General features: G+C 38.7%; 1 protein-coding gene across 1 annotated transcript in view; it reads right to left on the reverse strand.

Annotated features, from left to right (window-relative positions):
• Window positions 1-12,549: 12,549 nt before the first annotated feature.
• Window positions 12,550-22,067, reverse strand: part of TPO (thyroid peroxidase) — a 47,751-nt gene continuing 38,233 nt past the window's right edge. The window contains exon 14 of the mRNA XM_085574567.1: window positions 12,550-20,339. Within this exon, the coding sequence (XP_085430693.1) occupies window positions 20,179-20,339 (161 nt within the window). The 3' untranslated portion in view covers window positions 12,550-20,178. The remainder of the gene's footprint in view (window positions 20,340-22,067) is intronic.

Genomic DNA, 22,067 nt, shown 5'->3' on the forward strand with positions numbered 1-22,067 from the left:
TTGAAAATTAAACAGAAATTACATATAGATTAACAGTCCTGACTCAGCTTATTTCCAACATTGCCAGTAATTTTTCTTGTGTGAATTGCTTTTCTTTCTTTCCCACTTCGTGTGCCTTTCATTTATCTAAAAAAATCCACTTCTGCTTTTCATTCCAATATTGCTACAACTTGTAGCAATGCAATTTTTTATATACCATCCACTTCCCTTCCTTCTGTACTCGTCCTTCTCCCCCCTCTTTTTTATCTTCAGTATTTTCAACTGCTGTGACATGATAAAATTCATTCACAAAAATATCTGGAGTCTAAATCACTGTATATCTCTCATTGTTTAGGGCAGACTTTACATGGCATGTGTCTGAAATCACTGGAAATAGTTGAAAACCTCCTAATTCTTTCTATTTTTTAGTTTATCTCTAAAGCTTTCACAGTTCTCACAGATATTCATAACCACACTCAAAACAGTCATTGTTTCTGCTGTCTTAATTCCTTCTCCCCTCAGTATTTCTTCTTGGTGAAGGAAAAATTGTCTCCATGCCATGGAGGATGGTAGAAAATTATACTGGTGCTTGCTTTTCCTGACTACTTAAGCAAATGTAATGATTTATGAAAATATTTACAAATGAAGCTTCCATAGAAGCTTCCTCGATGTTGCCCAAATCAATGGCAACTGCATACAAAAAACTATTAATAAGGTAATAATATAAAGACATTTCTTAAAAGCTATAAAACCTCAGACTAATACTGAAGATTTGCTACACAATGAAAACAACTCACATAACTGAGACAATCAGTTGTAGTACTCATCTGTAATGCTGCCTGAAAATTTTTGTAGAGCTGGCTGATCACAGATGTATCATCTCTAGAGTCCCTCTTTATTCTTGCTCCCCAATACTATTGCCTGAAACCATGCAAAGCAACCATCCCTGTAAAAGCTCTGCAATAAATGGCAAGCACATTTACACAGCTAAATAAAACACAATACAGGGATTTCCAGGGTTTTAGACTAGCAACTCCCACTGCATATTCAGGATCAATATAGACAAATTATTATGGAGTCCCATACATAGGAATTAGTCTGTCAGGAGTTGCAAACTAGTGATTTCTCACTCAAGCTGTCTTTGGTCAGAAAGTTTGATTCCCAACACTGGGCCCTACTCCAATGACATGTGGCTATAAGCCAGGCAAGCCTAAATCTGTATGTCTCTGCTGATTAAATATGTACAGAAAAGGCCAAGGATGGTTCATGATAGAAACCTGTAGTATGTGACTCATGGAAATCTAGACTTAATTTCTACCAAGGTAATGCTTTGCAAATATCAATGATAAACTATGTTGGCTTAATAAATAAGTATTAAAGCACCTTTACACTATCAGTGTTAAGACTGCCTATTTGCAGTGCCCATGTGATACAGTGAACTGGAAATTGTGCTGCCACTTAAAGTATGTTTAATAAAACGACAATGGATTAATTACGAAAAGGATTATTAGAATCAACAGGCCAGCCTTTATTGCTTATTCAAGTGGACATCTCAGTCTCACTGAGACCAAGAGCAGAATTTCCAGTGGCTGCAAAATTTTTTAAATCTTAAACTTACTCTTTTGCTTACCATTATACTAGGGATATACATGTCTGCAATGTTGATATTGTCAAAGCTAGAAGAGCTGGTGAGGAAGTAGAGGCAGGAGGTAGTTGTGAACTTGAGGTGGATTTCAGCATCAGCATTGTGGGACCTCCTGATTCTCATGCAAATGTGGGAGAGAGGGTGTCTTGGTTTGACATTGGCCAAATTCCAGGCACCCACAAAAGCAACTCACTCACCCTTCCCTGCCAGAGCTGGGCAGAGGAGAGAAAAAAAATTAACAAAGGGCTCATGAGTGGAGATAGGACTGAGAGAAAACACTCCAAGGGCAAAAGAAGCTTACTAACAGAATCAGAGGAGGATAATGAGAAATAAAATAAGCACTTAAACCACCTCTTTTTCCCCCCAGCCCTCTCTCCTTCCCACTGACAGCACGGGAGACAGGGCATGGAGGTTTGGTCAGTTCATCACCCAAGGTTTTCTTCCAAGTGCTCAGGGAGAGCCTTCCCCTGCTTCACTGTGGGGTCCCTCCCACAGGAAACAGTTCTCCTTGAATTTCTCCTGCATGTCTCCAAATCTCATGAGCAGAATCCTGCCAAAACTGATGCAACATGAGTCCCTCCAACGGGCACACAGTCCCAAATTTGCTGCAGCGTGTGCCACTCTTCCATAGGGTGCTCCAATTCCTCCAAGGACAGGCTGCTCCATCCTGGAATCCAGGGCTCTCTCCCTCCACTGGGTCTCCCACTGGATCAGAGCCTCCTCCAGGCATCCACCCACTCCAGCGTGGACACCTCTCCCATGGGCTGAGGGTGGATCTCTGCATTCCCCATGGATCCCCATGGGCTGCAGGGGCACAGCTGCTTCACCATGGTCTCACCACAGCCTGCAGAGGAATCTCTGCTCCAGCACCTGGAGCACCTCCTGCCCCTCCTTCTGCACTGACCTTGGTGTCTCCATGTGATTTCCCTCACAAGGTCTCCCCTCTCCCTCTTCTCTGACTAGAAGAAAAACTGTCTGTGCCTACTTAGTTTTGATTTTCTTAACTATGTCATCACAGAGGCATTACCAGCCTCTCTAATTGGCTCAGCTTTGCCCAGCAGCATGTCCATCTTCAGAGCCGTCAGGGATTGGCTCTGCCAGATATGCTAGAAGCTACTAGCAGCTTCTCGCAGAAGGCACCTCTATGCCTGGCCCCTCTCTCCCTACCACTACCAAAAACTGGGCCATGTAAAACCAACACAGAGGGAAATAGAAAAGTTGAGTGGAACCAACTCAGTCCAGGACAGGAATGCAATGTGGAATGCAGGATTTCTAACTCTTCCCCTTATTTCTGTCTCTAAGAAAACTTTATAGTGCTGCATAGTTTTACTCTTAGAATCTAATTTCCTTCTGGCGGAATTTTATATTCTCTTATCCTAAAGATCTGCAACAGGAAGGTAGAAGAAATCAGGCTGAAATATTAAGAAGAAAATACTTGCTACATAAAATCAGCAGCAACAACAACAAAGCAATTTATTAAGACAGCAAATTCAAGTAGGGATGACATTTTGAAGATTGTCTGTGACTTTTTGTGTTTATGCTTTGCTTGCTTAGCTATATGCTTGTATCTTTTCTTCCACACAAATCAGTACAGCATTGCTTATGGCCTTCAGTGTTTTCTTGTGCTCAATATGTGGCCCCATGCCATAGTCATTGTACACCTTCTAAATTCAGCTCTAATTCAGAATGATTCCTTTTATTGTGCTTTTCATGCTGATATCTTAATCTCAGAAGTCAGTCTTGGAGCAAATAACACAGGATGCTGGAAATGATGCTCAAAGCCCCAACAAGATAGATTTTTTCAGTGTTATGGGTCAAAACATGGATGACTTTGAGACAAATATCAACCATAGCCTCGGCCTTCTTTCCTAATGCAGATGGAGCCTTTGTACAAAGATAAAATCACACTTTATACTGACCACTCTTGTCTGCAGCAGTCCTGGAGCTGCATCTGCTTGTTAGCTTCCTACAGGTTTGACAGTGTTTATTCTGCTACAGATGATGCCATCTGATCTGGTGTCATTCCTCATTTGACAACATCTGCACATGTGCTGAACGTGTAGTCTGTGTGATACATGTTGCTGATAATGAACCATGTCAGCCCTGCTATTCAATGGTGCCTTCTGCGGGTAATGTGAAGTAGATGTCAATTTGTCAGTCTTGTGGCAAGCTCACAAATCTGTAGAAGCCTGTGGGCATATCTGCAACATCCTATGTAGCTTTTGGCAGGGAAGAACCCCAAAGTTGGCTCCTCAATGATACATCCAGGAGTGTGAGACACTGTCTCTATGTTGTGCTGTGCAGAACTAGCAATACTTTTGGAGTTAAACAATATTTCTTTCTGGTTCTACATTTAAACTATAGATCCTATAGAACATGTAATTGATTCTTTTTACTTCAAGAAACAAGAATTCAAGACCAATTGAGTTTTCTTATTTTTTTTTCAGTATTGTAGCAAGAGCTTAATATTTTCTCTCCCTGTTACAGTGTGGGTGAATTTTTCACTTCAGAGTAATAAATGGAACTCATTAGAAGTTCCCTGTTATCTTATAATGCCTTAAAGTAAATCCATTGTACCACAGTACATTGCTTTTATGTCTTACAATGCAGAAACAAGGCACCATTCAACCATCCCTTTGAAAATGCAATGTGTATTTGCCAACAGAAAGGAAAGAAAAACTGTGAAGGCAGAGTAAAGTTAGGAAAACCTCAGTGTGACTACTTAAAACATATTTTTGATATCCAGTGGCAGTGACACAGCTCAAATGTTTTGTCAGCCTTTGTAACTAGATCCTTGCTATGTCTGTGGTCTAGATGGCATTAGAGTATGGGTTTTTTTCCCTGATTTATGCATGCTTTCATGTTTGTAACAATTCATAAGACTTAGGAAAAGTACTTTGCATTCACTCTGGTTTTGGTTACTTTCTAATTGCTGCATTCAACTAACAAGGCTATAAATATTTTTAAAATTAATTTACAGATTTTCTGTCTTCTACAGTTATTAAATATAAAAAAATTTACAATATCTTTTTTTATTTTCTCATGTCTTCTTTCAAATGAATATTTGACATATTCACATATTCTACTGGTGCCTGAAAATCCAGAGAGAAGCTCAGAAATGAGAAGTAACTAAAATAGACAAAAATAAGCTTTTGACACATCCTTACAGGTAAACTCAGAGAGTGTGAACCAGGTAAGTGGACAGTGAGGTGAATTGAGAGCTGGCTGAACAGCAAGTCTTGGAGGATGTAATCAATGGAACAGGGTCTAGTTGGAGGCCTCTCGCTAATGGTGTCCCTCAGGGCTTAATATTGGACTGAGAATTTTTTAATTTACTGACGCTTATTTGTCACTGACTTGGATGAATGTGCAGATGCCTCCTTAATAGCACAAATCTGTGAGGAGTGGCTGGTATCTCAGAGGGCTGTGCAGCTCTCCAGAAGGACCTTGATGGGTTGGAAAGAACTGTGAAATTCAATAAAGGCAAATGCTGGATCCTGTACCTGGGGAGGAACAACCCCATTGGCCTGTACAGGCTGGGGTCTGATCTGCTGGGAGCAGCTCCGTGAAGAAGGACCTGGGGTCCTGGTGGACAACAAGCTGCTCAAGAACCAGCAGTGTGTCCTTGTGGCCAAGAAGGCCTAAGGTATCCTGGGGCTGCATCGGGAAGAGCTTTGCCAGCAGGTCACAGGAGCTGATCCTGTCCTTCTACTCAGCCCTGGTGAGGCACATCTGGAGTGCTGTGTCCAGTTCTGGGCTCCTCAGGACAGGAGAGACGTGGAGCACCTGGAGTGGGTCCAATGGAGGACTCCAAAGATGATTAAGGGACTGGAACAATTCTATTATGAGGACATGCTGAGGGAGCTTGGTCTGTTCAGCCTCCAGAGGAGATGAAGGGGGAAGTCATCAATGTCTGTCAGTATCTGAAGGGAGAATATCAAAAGGGTGGACCAGGCTCCTCTTGGTGGTGCCCAGCAATAGGACAAGAGGCAATGGGCAGAAACTGATGCACAGGAAGTTCCACCTGAACATGAAGAATAACTTCACTGTGCAGGTGACTGAGCACTGGAACAGATTGCCTGGAGAGGCTGTGGAGTCTCCATCCCTGGAGATATTCAAGAACCATTTGGACACAATCCTGTGCAGTGTGCTCTGGGATGGTCCTGCTTGAGCAGTGCGGCTGGCCCAAATGACACACTGTGGTCCCTTGTAAGCTGATTCTCTGCAAGTTTTATTAGAATGCAATGGAATTGTGTGTAAAATTAACTCAACCAATAGCAATAAAATAGCAATATTTTCTGAAAACACAGTCAAATTAATAAGAAATGTAAAAAAATTAATGGACAGTTTTGTATGTAGCTATGCACATGAGAAAGCTAAAAAGTGTCCTTCAAACTTGCACAGAAAAGAGCTGTAATCAAGACACAGTAGGTTAACTATGAGTCATGTGTAGAGATCATTGAGGATTTAAATACCAGCAAAGAGTATTAAATATTGCAATACATTGGTATAAGTGCAATTAATTTAATCTGAATTTTTTAACATATGAATCTGTATTCCTTGTAGGTTAATAATTTGCTTTTTGGACAAAGATTACCAAACCATAGACTCTCTAAAGATTCTAAATGGCTAGTATGCAAAAGTGGCAATGGGGATGAATAGAGAGCAAGGAAGATATATTTCAAGTGCATATGTTAGTGGCTGAGAATAAAGCATTTATGTAAATAAAATTAAAATATCTAAATTTGAGAGGGTATCTCAATTTGTAAAGGTTTTTAGTTGGTTGGGATTTTATTTTATTTTATTTTATTTTATTTTATTTTATTTTATTTTATTTTTTTTTTACTAATTTGTCTGGAGTCAGAGAATAGAGCTGTTTCTCTTTGTTCACAAAGAAATTAAGAGCACTTGGATTTTCCAGAGCAAATATTTTATTGCTCTTCATTTACTTCACTGGAAGAGCCCATGTATTAAATTTTAACATACTCTGTCTTATGATATTATCATTATGATCATGATAAAGGAGTCTGAAATGTTTAAAGTAAGAAGAAAGAAACTATGCAAGCTCTTTGTTGAAAGAAGTTCAAAACTATCTGGACACTGAATGCTCCCAAAATAGTGAATTTTTTCTGAATTTTTCCATTGTCTTCTATGACATTTTGAGATTTTTACATGGTAGGTAGATTGTAATGGTCTTAAAGACAAGGAAAAGAGCACGTAAATTTTGCATCTAAAGCTTTGCCTGAATTCCATGCATATGTTTAAAATGTTTTGCTGATTTGGATCCCAAGTATCTAATTTTAGAGAGCTGAGGCTGATTAATAGCTGCAATAACAAAATTGTTTTGTGACTCACAGCTCAGAAGAGAATTTTCATTCTCTTCAGCCTCATCAGACAATGGTGGTGCTCGGTGCTAATTTGCTGTGTGCGTGCAGAGTGTTGCACAGTGCTTTGGATGACATAGCCCACTTTGTACTGGGAGCCTCCCATTTGCAGATGCTCAGCTTGCCTTCCCCCAGCAGTGGTGGATGCTCATCACTCCCCAGCCATTTGTACAGGATCTCCAGGGCCCTGAGGCCAGATTTGCTCTCCATGATATGTTCTCATGGCCTTGCTCCTGCCAAGTTGGTAATGCGCCTGTGGTGGGCTCAAAGGAAGCAGTTGTGCCAGGCAGGAGAAACACTAAATCTTGACCTATTTTCACCTCTTTTGGGTCTTCAGGGTAAATTGGAGAACCAATAACACACTTAATACTGAGTGTAGCAGTGAGGATGCAGCCCCAGCCCCAGTCAGCACATCAGAGATAAGATCACATAGTCAGGAGCCATCGACAAGGGTTCGAACATAAAGCTTGTGTCTCGACTGCAAGAGTTCTGTGGGGAAGCCCTGCTGCACTGGAGAGGAGCCTGGGGGTGGTTGCTTACCTGGGAACCTCCATCACTTCTCTTCCTGCTGGCCACTAAGGAGAGTTTTCCCTTTCTTTTTCTCACTGTCTTTTACTTTTTGATTTTATTTTTTCCCAAAGTAACTTTTACTGTTAGTACAATATATGCCATGAACTATGAGCTCCAGTTGCAATTTTTGTGCACCTTTCTCAGTACCCACACTGTAACAATGACTCTTTCTGCAACTTGCTGATAGATTCCTGCACCCACTCATCTTTTCTTACCTTGGCTTTTAAAAAAACATTTTCTGCATCCCAAAGTCCATGCCCTTTACCTTTTTCAGAGCACAGCTGTGATCTGCCCTTTCATGAGTATACTAAAATCCACAATGTCCAAAACCAGTTAAAGCCAATCTCACACAGATTCACTAGCTCCCTAGTAAATTTAGTATTCTGCTCGGAGAACAGTCTGTAAGAAGGTTTGTACCCCGATTTGCATGCAGTGTTCTGTTGATATCCCTAGTCTCCAAGGCTTATTTGCAATCATCCTTTCTGTGGTGCCTCGTGTGGAAGGAAAGAAGAATTCACTTGATATCAAATTCCTGGGTGATATTAATTTTTTTTTTTTATTAGCATGTGACAGGTAGCCTCTGGCAGCAATTCAAACATTCTACTTATTTTCAAAGGTATATTAAAACCAAAATCAAATAATTTTCTCAAAACTAATGAATAAATAATTGGTAAAACATGTAAGAAAGTCCCAGTGCATCTGCAGGACTTTATATATATAAACACTTCCACACTGTCAAATGAGTCTGTTTTCTATACTGTTACCCTGGATTTGAAGACTGGATAATTCTATGTTTATATGCCCACCCTTCTGTTAAAGTATTGCTGTAGTCAAGTAAATATCTTCCCTGTAGATAAACTTTGATCAGATGTAGGATTTCACTTCAGAATTATTTTTTTATAATGCTTTGATTTTGGGGACATTAGACATTACTGGTGGATCGGCCAGCATGGTGGATTGAGATGTCTTCATTGTCATGGAGGTTTTATTCAGTTTTTACTTACTAACTAGATTAATTCCATCTATGGAATACGTTCAATAGACCTGATGTGCTAACAGAATATGTCCTGTTTAAAACAAAAGAAGGAAACATGCTGAACTTCTCACACAGCCAATAAAGTGAGAAATTCAGCATGAATCAAAACATATCTTCTGGGTTATTTCAGGTAAAGCCTAAAGAAATTATTGAAAAAAATTTGGAAGTAAAAGAAATATATTATTTAAATCAGCTTTCAAACATTAAAATAAAAAGGAGAATTACACAGAGTAACTGGAATACTTCTGTGAAACTTCTGAGAGCTTCATATCAGTGCTGGTGGCTGTCTGGATAGTTCAGGTCTCAGCCTTAGCTCTTGAAAAGAGTTTTTGAATCTTTTATATCAGTTAAGTGGGGCAGAGGAGATGCTTCCAAAATACTCTTCTAAAATCCTTCAAATTTCTCTGTTTTTCGTCTTGCTCCAACTAATTGACAAGTATTTTGCCAAAGAGCATGTGTACACACAGGCAAACACCCTTGCACCCAGCATGTGTGCACAGGCAAGGAAACAGATCAGTTTTAACACTTTGTACTCATTCTTCTTTTCAGGGTAATTTACTGTAAAACAAGCAATAAAACCCTCATAGAACTGGTAAACATAAGTTACCTTGTTATGGACATTTAAACAGTTCAGATAGGATCCTTAAATCAAAATGATTCCTCAGCAGCAATTTGGGGGAAGAAAGAAAGGAAAACCAAAAAGAAAAAAAGGGTGAATTTAAATCCTGTTCACATGTCTACACCTACAGTCACAGAATAATTATTAAGTACAAAAAGGTTCTTGGCAGTGGTGTTTCTCTCCATGCTTTGTGAATTTAGGGCAGGGATTCAACACAATATTATCAAGAATGCGGATAAGCAAATGTTAATTCATCAGGTATACAATTCTCCTGAAGCAGGTTGGCTATTATACAATGGGATCATTGAAGGGGTTCAAACGTGCAAATTAGATCAGTGCAGGAGTTATTACATTGATCCTTTTCTCTCTCCTAATGGAGATGCAGTCTGTACTTCCTGCAGGACCACCAAAAGACTTATTTTGATAAAGAGTCCACTTATCACACCTTTTTTTCTGCAAAGGGAGGGCAATGCAACAAAGACTAATAGGCATAGCAAGCTTATGGGAAAAAAATGAAAAGCTACTTTTAAAATGTTACACAAGCAATTAATCCCATATATTAATAAAAGCATGACTAAAATTATGTATAAAGTCAAGACTTCCTTATACGGCTAACTGTGGATATCAGTCCATCATGGTACAGATCTAACAGTATCAGTTCTCCTGGGATGACTTGCATGTAGCTTTAGAGTCCCTGTGAAATCTTGTTTTCTCTGACTGTCAGCTGTTATGGGATAAAGGTCTATTTGCAAAATAAAAGATGGATCCCAGCTATTTGTTCAGGAAAACTCATGTCAGGGTCAGAATCAAAGGTTTAAATCTTGGGTGCAGAAATGCATTTTCCTTTAGCCAGGAACTGATGTATCAGGGCTGCCTAGGCTTAGCTGCTTGATTGCTGTACTTCTTCTAGCCCTGGGACTCCTATGTGCTTCTATAAATAGTGTCTGATGAAAATGAACAAATATTTTCTGTTGAAATGATCAATAGTAAATGTAGTTTCACTTTGGAATAATCATGGGAAATTCCAGTAGTTTGTGTAAATTCCTGCCTTGTATGAAAGGCAAATTAGGAGAGAAATCTTTATGAAAAAAAATTGTTACCTGTAAATGCCTAGAGGTTTCCAGTACATCAGTGTTAAAACAAAGGGTTTTTCTCTGTTGAACTGTATTGAAGGAATGCTGCAGACAGCATACTCAGGAGAAAGAGGGCAGAGAAATTAAACAAAGACAATTGATTCAGGACAGGAAAGCAGAAGTAAATCCAGGCTTGCAGTTAGCATTACCTTATGGTGACAGTACTCTTCCTGTTTTTAATACTACTAAAGATTTTTGGTGTTATGTAAAAACAAATAGTTTCTTCAGAAACCAGAAAACTCTTTGAAATTTAGATATGTCTAATTTTTTTGTTCTTTTTCTTATATATATATCAGAATAACATTATAATGAATCATAGGCTAGAATTAGAATGAATGCAGTAATATAAGAGTATAGTTCAGTCACGGTGGATATGAGGGTAGATCTGATATTGTTGGATGCAGGAAAGCAGTTTGGGTGTCAAAAGTAGGGAAAAGACTCAGATGCCCACATGTTCAATAATCTTACATACAGAGGCTAACTGGATAGTGTAAAATGGTTATATTTCACATATTTAATAATTATCCAGCTTCCTCATCACAAATTCTTACTGAAAATGTAAGTATGTCTCAGGAATACTTTTCAAAGTATTAAGTTTGTTGCTGCTTGTAAATTTACAGTGTACTGAAAATCTAATTCCACTCTGCCATTAAAATGGAAGAATCTGTGTTTTTTCTTTTCTAAAAAAAAAAAAATCTCATTCATAGCTTTTCTAGTAAATTGTAATTGCTTAGAAGTATAGTAAGAGTCCTACTCCTAGTTCAGATTGGTCTAGCAGTCTCCAAAGTGTTTCTAGAGCTTGCAGAAAAATAACTTGTAGACATATAAATATTCATTATTTTGTTGAACAAATTTCAGTCTTTGTAGTGATAGGTTAATTAAATAAAACATTATATTAAAAATTTCTACATATTTAGGATGCAGCACTGTCCTGGGTTGTAAGATAAGCTTGTATTCTATTTGCCATCTGTTGAAGGTTGGGCAGGTTTGTTATCTTTTCCAAGAACAATGGTTTGCTCCGAAGTGGTAATGGTTTGTTAATGGGCCATTGACTGATTCAATGCAGGGCTGGTAAGGTAACACCATCCCATTGTGAGATGCTCCACCCAGAAGGGGAAGCCAAGCACTCTTTTATTGGATAAAAGGGGTAGCTTTTGGGGAGACGAGGCAGCTCTGTCTTTGCGGGATTCCCAGAGAAGCAGCTCTCTCTCTACGGGACTCCCAGAGAAGCAGCTCCCTCTCTCTTTGCGGGATTTCGCGGAGAAGCAGCTCCTTCGGCAAGACTCCCGAGAGAAGCAGCTCCTTCGGCGGGATTTCCAGAGAAGCAGCTCCTTCGGCAGAATTCCCAGAGAAGCGGCCAGAGCGCGGTGAGGCGGCGGCGGCGGAGCTCAGAGGCGGCCCCGGCACAGAGGAAGACCGGCCCCACTGCCACCAGATCTTCAGAGAAAACTATACCCTTCTAAAGATCACCACTTCAACTGCAATTCATCAGCCACTGCAAGAGGAGCAGCTATCATTTCGACCGGACTGATACCAACACCCTGAATCCTCAGGTTGTGGACTTTTTCACTAGTTTTGTTTGTACCGATTGCATTTGCCTTTTTAAATTGTTATCTAGTTTTCTCCTAGTAAAGAATTGTTACTCCCATTCCCATATCTTTGCCTGAGAGTCTTTTAATTTAAAAATCCTAGTAATTCGGAGGGAGGGGGTTTACCTTCTCCATTACACAGGAGGCTTTTGCCCTCTTTCACAGACTCCTGTCTTGTCAAACCAAGACAAGCACAAATTAGCATCATCTGGAAGCATCTTTCACAGGAGGCGTTTCAGCTGTTAAATTTCAAGCAGTCTTTGTTTTAACAGGGAGAAATCTCAGATTGAAAAGATAAAGAGGATTGAATAAAGATCACAACACCCCCCCACATTTTTTCCAGAAAAAAAAAAAATAATAGGGCTCTAGCATTTGTATATATTTTGAAATTTCTTTAGCTTGGGACCTGCTTTCAAGCTGGGCCCCTCCTGCTTTTTCCCATCCTGCTCTCTGCTACAGATGCTGCACAGCAATGCCCATGGCAGCCCTCTGTTGATGTGAAACTTGAACCTCACTTGTAGGCTCATGTCTCAGTCCAGCCTTGTCCCATCCCCAGTCCCCAGCCATGTGCCCAGTGCCTGGGCTGGGGCTGCTGCTGTGCTCCTGGCTGCCCTGCTCTTGGTCACGAGGTGGGACATGCCCTGCCAGAGTGCCCCTGCCCCGCCACCTCAGGGAGCCTCCAGCATCTCCAGAAACTACCCTCAAGCAGCCTCCAGTCCCCATCATGACCTGGCAGAGTTCATTAAGCTTAATGTAGAGATCTGTGCATTATATGTCTAGATTTGTGATGCTGTGAGCTTATGGAGCATTAAATTCATCCTCATGTAGACAACTGAAGTCAGAAGAGTATCAGAGGAGCTGTACCCCAGAAGAGCCCATTTCCCACAAAACCCCACAAAGAGACTGACTTTAGCTATAGTCAGAAATCTAAAATCAAGTGGTGTAAATTCCATTCTCCAACTTTATCTGGCATTTGGAATAACAACATATAGCAAAGTGTATCATAACATGCAACATTATGTTGCCAGAATTCAATATGTATTTATCAAGCAAATCAATAGAGAAGAATCACAGAAAGCACTGTCTGACCTTACCCACTGAATTCTCAAAGGTTACATCCATATGGGTATACACACATATATATATGGAAGTTTTGGTTCGTGTAATTTAATAGAAAAATGGAAGAAGAGCAGATGTTGCACCATTTATGAAAAACATCAGTGCACTTTCTACAAGCATGAGTGACTTCACGTGTCATCATTTTCCTAATTTATTTTAAACCAAATTACTTATGATTTTGGTTTTATGCAGTGTGCCCTCAACTGTGAGAAATCAACAGCCGTGTCTGCTGCAGGAAGACTTCTAAAGTATCTGTGGAGAAAGAGACACCTTATATGACTCACTTAAATTCCTTCTTCCTGTTGTTGCCAGGTTTCTTCCACTGAAGGTATATATATTTATTTGGGCTTATGTTTAGCATAAGGAGAATTGTCACCAGAGTTTGTAATAATCCAAGAAAAAGTGTAAAAATACCACAAAACACAAGAAGATTACTCTACAATAAGCTCACTTAAATACTCCCAAGGTACTTCAACTAAACATGTTCCCTTTATTTTTAAGGTATTATACACACCAGACAGAAGCCAGATATCATCAGCTCAGAAAGAGGTCCGAGAAAATAGTACTGCTTTAATTGGCAACAGTCCAAAGGAAGAATTTCTGTCCCATGGAAGAAAATGGCAGAATTCTATAGTGCGAGGACTTGTTCCACATGAAATATCACCATTCGGTGAGTTTATTATTAGAGTGACATATTTTGAATAATATGTCAGAGGAATATAATGGGAAAGTTAATTCAGAAACAGTCAAAATGGGTCAGAGCTGATTATGAATAGCATAATTCCTAAACAACAATTATTTAAATTCCTTCTGATAAAATCTGTCATTGTCACATATTTCTTATATTTTACTTAAAATGTAGAGTCACATCTCAATTTGTTGGGTATAAGTAAACATCAGCAATTTTTCAGAAATGTAATCAGCATGCTCTTCATAGCCAGCAACAACTTGACTATCTTGCCGCCAACTCTACTTTCAAAGTTCACAAATTTTTGGGGTGGTCAACAATCTACCTGCCTGGTATTCACAGACTATTTTCAGCAAATCACAGTCCCTAGTATAAGTTTTGACATGACAGAGTTACAAAACAGGGTATTGCTAGAGGTATTCAGGCTGCAAAATGACCCAAAAAAGTTGAGAGCTTTGTATCTTTCCTAAAATTAAGAATAGAAGACATAAAAATGCTGCAAATTTTCTCACAGACTGGAAAATGGTAAAAGAGAAAAAAGTCACCGATGATGATGTATTTTTCTTTGTCAAAGAAGTCAGTGTTTCTTAAATGCATTCTAGCTGACATCTTGGTTACTTGCCATCATAGTGAAAAATGTCAAAAAATCCCTGGAGCATTGTGGAATAAACTTTGATCCATAGCTCTAAGTCTTTCCATTCACACAAAGGATCACGGGATTTTAATGACACAAATGGGTCACTACCTTTGATTTATAGCTCATCTAGTGGGGCCCTAACCTCAGCCTGTGCTTGTTTACCTTTACTGTTAATTGGCTATACAGAGAGTGGTACCAATCATTATTCTTTATTTTAGGAGCTCAAAAAGGAAAGGGAATACAAGACTCTTATTTCAGTCATGTAAAAAATTATCAATGATCTGGAACTGTGCACTTGTAATGTGTAGTGCTCAGACAAGATGAATGACAGATAAGTTCTGGGGACAAATAACTGAGAAAACTACAGTTTATTTTGGACATTGGCTGAAGTTTCTCTTGGTACCTTCATGGCAGTCATCCAATATTAACATTTTCTATGTTTTTTAAAAGATAGTGTTCATTCTTTCCCTTGTGGTCAAATCTCATTCTGCAATCAAATCAGCAAAATAATAATTAACTACAATTAATATAGAAACCTTAAGAAACCATGAGTGGAAATAAAGGATAACCACTCCACAGTTTTATAATAAAAAGTCAGAGAAAGAGCATGCAGGTCATGTGTATGATAAGCAAACAGGTGTGTGAAACACCCAAAATGAGAATGGGAAGAGTGACAATTCTGATGGAGGATGGGATGCCTGCCCCTTTCCAAGCATTGTGCAGGCACTTGGACATTGCTCTACAAAGACAGGGAGTCTAAAATCACAGCTCTGAGGCTGCACCATGGAACAGAGAGCAAACACCTCCTGGGGAATTGGTCAGTACACAAACCTTTGCCTTTCCACTGGATTTTCAGCATGAGTTCAGCCCTGTGGTTTGGACAAGTCTGTCATCTTTGTGGTTGAATTTGTCTTGAAGTGTTTGCCTCTGAGTTAAGCCTGGGCTAACAGGGTCTGCATGGAGGGTGGCTGTCTTTACTGTATGCAGGAATTGGGGATCCAGCATGTGGCCCAGTACAAAAAATATTTTCTGCTGTGTCAAGTGCCACAGTATCTTTTGCATTTTTCACTTTATGTTTCTAAGGAAAACATGATAAACTCCAAACTAGCACACAGTTATAGAGCAACAAAACTTTCCTGGAGGGTGGATTTTGCCTCTGCAGTGGTGGGTATGCCATACATCTTCAGCTGCCATCTGTATTCTTGCAAAATTGGTTTGCTGTTTTGGGAGTGGGCAAGTGGCCATCAGCTCGGCAGATGTGTGTGCTTCCAATGCCATGTAGAACCATCCAAAATAAAAATGACCTTCCAAGCTGGGAGGTCTGATTGCCATTTTTTTCTGGAATTCTAGTATCCAAAGGGTGTAATCAAGTGAGTGATAGGCGTCTGAAGAGAGGCACACCAACTTCATTTGCAGGCTGTGATATAGAATCCAGAATGGTGAAATGAGAATGTTGATTCCTTCTTAGTTTTTCACCAAAAGCCATACAGATTCAAAAACTGATTATACTGGTAATTTAGCTTTTTAATTGTCAATGTTTTTAACTAACAATAAATGTAAAAAACTTTTCTTATGTATGCAGAAAGGCACAATGGAATTGCTATGAACACTCACAGAAATCATAATAGAGTTTTTATATTTTTCATTGAAACAATCTAGTTAAAGGGCATATGTCAGAATAGAATATCATAGCTGCTAAAAATGCTGCTAAAATTTATCACTTATTCTGTTTTAATTCAAGTACTTGGTTTTGCTTTTACACATCATTAGTGGAATAAAACTGGGTTTTGAGTTTAGTACATATTTAATTTGAAGTCATGAACTATTTTCCTTCAGTCTATTCCCTTTACCTACCCCGAATATGCCACTATTTATCTCAGTGTCTCAGTTAAGTCTTTACAACAATATGAATCCATCCACTGGCAAATACAAAACTGAGCATACAAAAAGATCAATTTTGAAAGCACCTGAGTAGCATAGAATATAAAGCTCCTGTTAGAAATTTTTTCCTAAAATGATCCATATTTTTCCTATAGTTTTGATTAAAGTGTCAAAAGTCTTGTTTTCTGCCATCTCAAACCAGCTGGCTTTCTCAACCCTGCAGGGTGCAGTGCTGAGCATACCAACTGACTGCAGACTAAAGCACCTGCTGTGATGAGTCACTTCTTACAGCATTCTGCAGCAAAGCAAAGAAAGTTGGTCCAATATTATAATTCCATCAAAGTTTAAGGAAGTGTCCTTTTCAGGATTTATGTTCCTTTGACATGGAAATAAAAACATGCAAAAAGTTAAAAACATTTATCCAAAAGGTACAATCTGTCACTGTCATATAACTCAGAACAAGAACTAAAACTAATTTAAATTAGAGGCAAATGACAGTATTTTGGATTGAATGACTATGAGGAATCTTGAGAGTAAATTCTTTTGTGCAGAGGTAAAGTAACTGTGGATCAAGAGTGAAACTATTTAAATTGTGATGATCATTTTATTGTGATTAGAATATGCATAAATGGAAAATGAGGAATTTTATAAGTTTTGTTGGGGGTTTTTTGTTTGTTTTTATTTGGGGTTTATTTGGTTTGTTTTTCTTCTAAAAGTATCACAAACCATGGGCCAGAGTGGTAAGGGATGAGCAACTTTGATTTGAGACCATTCAACAAATTAACTTAATGAATAAAGTTATCCTATACAAGTTTCCATCTGATGCAAAGACATTATCCAAAGTTAGAAAAAAAAGCCTTGAGGCTACTGATGCATTCCATCAATAATAGCAGGAATGAAGGTTAGCTAGATTTTCAGTATTGAATAATTAGCATTACTAGAGCTCTTCAAAATTTATAAGAGCTTTTTAGTTTTAAAGACTGAAATGCTCAAAATAATGTGAAGTGCTCTCATAATTTTAAATCACTCTATACTGCAGATTCCCAAATTCTTATTGCTACTCAGTTTCAGCTGCTCATCTATTATCAACAATATGTTGGTTTAGAAAAGTGTTGCACTGCCTTTTTTCAAGTCTCAAAACCTCATTCTAGCCATAGGATGAAATTAGCTAGGCCTTATGAATGATGTCCTTAAAATTGCAAAAACCAATAGAACAATAAATGAAGCCACTCAATGACCTTGATAAAAACTTATTCTCTGAAATAAAAACACAAACAGCTTTTTTATGTAAAATTTTCATTTTTTTAATATGGAAATTAAACGAGAATACACTTAGCTGTAACATTCTGCTTTCCCTTGTTAATACAAATATTTTTGTGAGAAATCTACTCTCAAATAACTAATTGACTCTTTTCTCAATTCAAAAATATGAGAAATGACACTGAGAGATGTACACTAGTATGTTAAGAACCACAGTTTACAGAGAAACCATATAAAACACTGCTAAAACCAGTTCGCTTTCTCTTTACCTAAACATAGAATCAAAGAGTCATTAAGGTTGGAAGGGACCTTTTGAGGTCAGCTAGTCAAATTTCCCTGCTCAAGCAGGATCAGCTATGGCAGGTTGCCCAGGGCCCTATAGATGAGATAAATGGGTTAACAGGCACCTCACAGTCAACAGGGAAAATACAAACTCCTGCATGTGGGGAGGAACAACCCCAGGCACCAGTCCACACCAGCAAATGATTTGCTGGAAAATGGCTTGGCAGAAAAGGACCTGTGGGGCCTGGTGGACATCAAGCTGAACATGAGCCAGCAATGCAGCCTTTGTGCAAATGTGGATGATGATATCCTAGGATGCATTAAGGAAAGTATTGCCAGCAGATCAAGAGAGGTGTTCTTTTCCCTCTGCTCTGGATGAAACATCATTTGGAGTTGGGTGGGTAATCTGAGCTCCTTGTGCACCAAATACATCAATATACTGGAAAGAGTCCTGAGAAGGGGCACAAAGACAATTGGAATCTAAAGTGTTTCTCCTATGAGAAGAGGCTGAGCACTCTGGAACAGCTTTGCCTTGCAAAGAGAAGATTCCAATCAGTTTGTATAAATATCTGAAGGAAAGGTACAAAGAGGATGGAGCTGGGCTCTTTCCCATGGTCCCCAGTGATAGGACAAGAGGCAATGGGCACAAACTGGTGTACAGTGGGTGTCATCAGGAACCTGTGAGTGGGAGGGTAAGTGAGCACTGGTACTCTTTGCCCAGAGAGGTTGTGGAGTCTCCATGCTTAGAAAGATTCAACTGCTGTCTAGACATGGTCCTGGACAATTTGCTTTAGTGATCTTGCTTGAACAGAAGACTTGGGCAAGATGAACTCCAGGGGTTCCTTCCAATCTCAATAATTTTTAAGCATTGGGTCCCACAGAGCACATTTCCTTGTTGCCTCCTTGATCAACTTTTGTCAGGAAGCTGTCAATGCTTTCCAAAAATCTTCTAGATTGTATGTGCCCTGCTGTACTGTCCTTACAACTGTGGGTAAAATTCCTCAATAGGGCCAGGGTCTGTGAACACAAAGATTCTTTCAGTTGTTTGAAGAAAGACCCATCTGCTTCTTCCTGATCAGGAAGTCCATAGCACATATCCACTGCAACAGGAGCTATATGCCAAAGCAGTGTCATCATGTTATCTTTGTTGCATTCAACACCAGTGAATTAACCACTTTAAATTAATCTGAAAGCAGATATTTGTCTCCGAATTTAGAGGGATAAATAAATGTAACCATGGTTGATTTGATAAAGGAATAAATAATACAATTAAGAAGTACCTAAAAAAAGGTGTTTTTTTTCCTATTTTTTGATTCAGATGAAATTCTGAATTACTGCCACTATAGCGTTTTAGTCTAATCTTATAAAAATTAGACCCTGAAGATTTGCATTTGCCTTTGCTACAGCAAGAGAGAAGTAGGTCCATTCTGGCAACCTCCTGTTGGGGAAGTTTTTCTACTGGTGTGCCTTCTGGGTTAGTGCAGTCTCCCGTTACACTTCATTCCTGGGCCTTTGATGTAGTCATGTGGCCTCACTTAAGGTGTCATTTGAAGAATGAGGTCTCACTGGTCAGATATGCTCATGGACTGGATGTACTGCATATAATTGAAGAGATGTTTGTTTGCAACTGGATATTTATTTGCTGGGGAATTCTCATCTTGTGTTTTCTTAGAGCAATTAATAATAAGGGACAGTGTAGTCCCACATCATAACCAAGGAATTTGCTGAAATAGGAAAAACGTAATGCGCCATCAGTGAGATTCAGTGTGCTTATGATTGGGTGGCATACAGCACTCCATATGCAAATCTGAGTGGTTTAAATATTATGTGCTTCCCTTGTGCACTGAAATAAAGCAAGTTCCCATTCACTTGAGTTTGAATAGTAGATTTTCATGGAGGTTTCCCCAGAATAGGTATTGCTCAGCTTCAGAATAGGTATTGCATTCATATTCCCCCTAAACCTCTATCATATAGCTTCCAATCATGCTGAAAAGTAGAAAACCCCAAGAAAAACCCTGTTATGATAGCTCTGAAAGGGTTGACAGTTTTGGAATGTGTCAGGTGGAACTTAGTTTATTTAGCTGCTGAATCAGATACTAACTAGGAGAAACTGAGACAAATTTGATTCCCACCTCATATACACTTTCAGGAAATACTTAGTGGTTTATATGCAATAGGAATGGAAATGAAAACTTATTTATTTATCAGAATTATTTATTAAACATCTTAATTTATAGAATCTCTCTGTATCTTTATACCCTGGTTGTGTAGAGATTTTCCACATATGTTTACAGCTCTTCAATAAAATGTAATTTGATTAATTTTTACAGCATTGTAAAGTGGAACAGAGAACATTTTAGTGGACTCTAGGTTCACAGCCATTACCGATGCATGTTCTTCCATCTTCTGCCAGCTTGTAGGGATCAGTGTGGAGACATTTGTAGCTGCCCTTAGTGTTAATGCATATAGTAGAAGGATGGCATGGTGGATTAATTTCATTTTCACATTCATCGATGTCTGCAAAATGAGTACACAGTGTTCAATAATAATTACAAATTACAAAGGGATTACTAATTTCTCATAAACACTTTTTACAAGGATTCATATGTGAAAGGCATTATATCCTTTCAATGAGACTGATAATGATAAAAATCTTTATTGTTGCTGTTTAAAGGACAATGTAGGGTGTTGTGGTTTTTTTGATTTTTTGATTTTTTTGTTTGTTTGTTTTAAAGCTGGAAATTATGGAAAAAAAAAAAATGTTGCTTTCATAATCCTCCAAAAGCTACAAATGGAAATTGGCTGGATTTTCCAGCCAATGCATTGCAAATGCAAATCCTGAATTTGAGAGTTCTTCTTGCATGTGTTTTATGTCCTAAGATTTGACTTCCTTTATATATGTTTTCATCCTGTGCTCTATAGAGATAATGAAAATAATAATGCAGACACAGTTCTGTGCACTTCTAGGCATGATTTTGAGGACTCAAATTTTCAGGTTAGCTTTGCTTACAAAATTTATAACCATAATTTGTGATATCACTGCAAGGATGGCTGTTTCTAGATGCTATGTAAATTCTGTAAAATGACAGTATCCTGGCAGAATGTTGAGCAGATGAACAATTATCCATTGGAAAATGTACATACACATATTGCTCTTAAGGCCTTTCAAGATCTTTCACTCTCACTTTCTGCTTATGTGATGAAATAGGAAAGAGCAGTGCAAAAGAGAAAGTGAGGGAAAGAAAGCCGTCTTTTCATATTTTTGCAACTTTCTTTTTTCTATGTAATATTTTCTTGCATGACTAAATTAAGTTGACTAAAAGTAGGTGTCTAGTGTTATTTTAGGTGCTTTACAATTGGTCCTGTATATCTGACAGCTTGTTTAATGTCTCTGACCAAAGGTCTTGTGAAGCACTGCAAACCCATGTGTGGACAACTAGTCAAGTCTTCAGTGTCTTCTCTTTTTGGTTTTATTCCTTTCCTTCTCTACCATGATGTTTGATCTGCTACTTCAATCAGTATCACAAACTGACTTGCATTTACTGACTTATTTTAGCATTGTCACTGAGACCAATTTCCATCCTTGGAAATAGGATCAGCCTGATTCTCTCAAATTTTAGTACAAAAAAGTAGGTGTGCCCAAAGATATTTATCAGCTAAGACAGTCAAAAGATTAACATGCAGGAAAAATCTAAAACTTCATAACCCTTCATCATCCAGGAAAGAAAAGCTGCACCTTTGCCTGCACTGTAATTCAAATATGCTGCTTCCACTTCGCAGATCTGTAGTAATGCTATCTGCTAAGCAGCTAACTCTTCTTCATCACTAAATAGTGCATGTCAGATCTGACCAGTCTACCCTGCTACTCAGAGAGCAGTAGTTTACGAAATCAAAATAAAGAGTTATCTATCAGGAGTATGACATCACTCAATATAAAGGAAGGTAGCATATTCTAGCACTAAATGACTTCCTGAATCAATAGAAATGATTTCAGTCAAAGCCCAAGTTAGTAAGCGGGAATTAACAGCTCTCAGAATCTATGCTTTTGCCAGCAAGCCACTCTGTCTTTTCCAGAGCAGCATATAATTTTGAAACCATCTGCAAAAATGCTAAGCTCTATCCGCCTCATTTTATTGCTTGATTTATCCCTAATTTGCTGAATATTTAAAAGAATGGGCACATATTGCACAGACATGCGTGGAACAAAGTGCTTTCTACTGTAAAACTCAAGTAGCATCTGCATAA

This window comes from Lonchura striata, chromosome 3, assembly GCF_050655825.1.
Source record: "Lonchura striata isolate lonStrDom1 chromosome 3, ASM5065582v1, whole genome shotgun sequence".
Classification (NCBI taxonomy): Eukaryota; Metazoa; Chordata; class Aves; order Passeriformes; family Estrildidae; genus Lonchura; species Lonchura striata.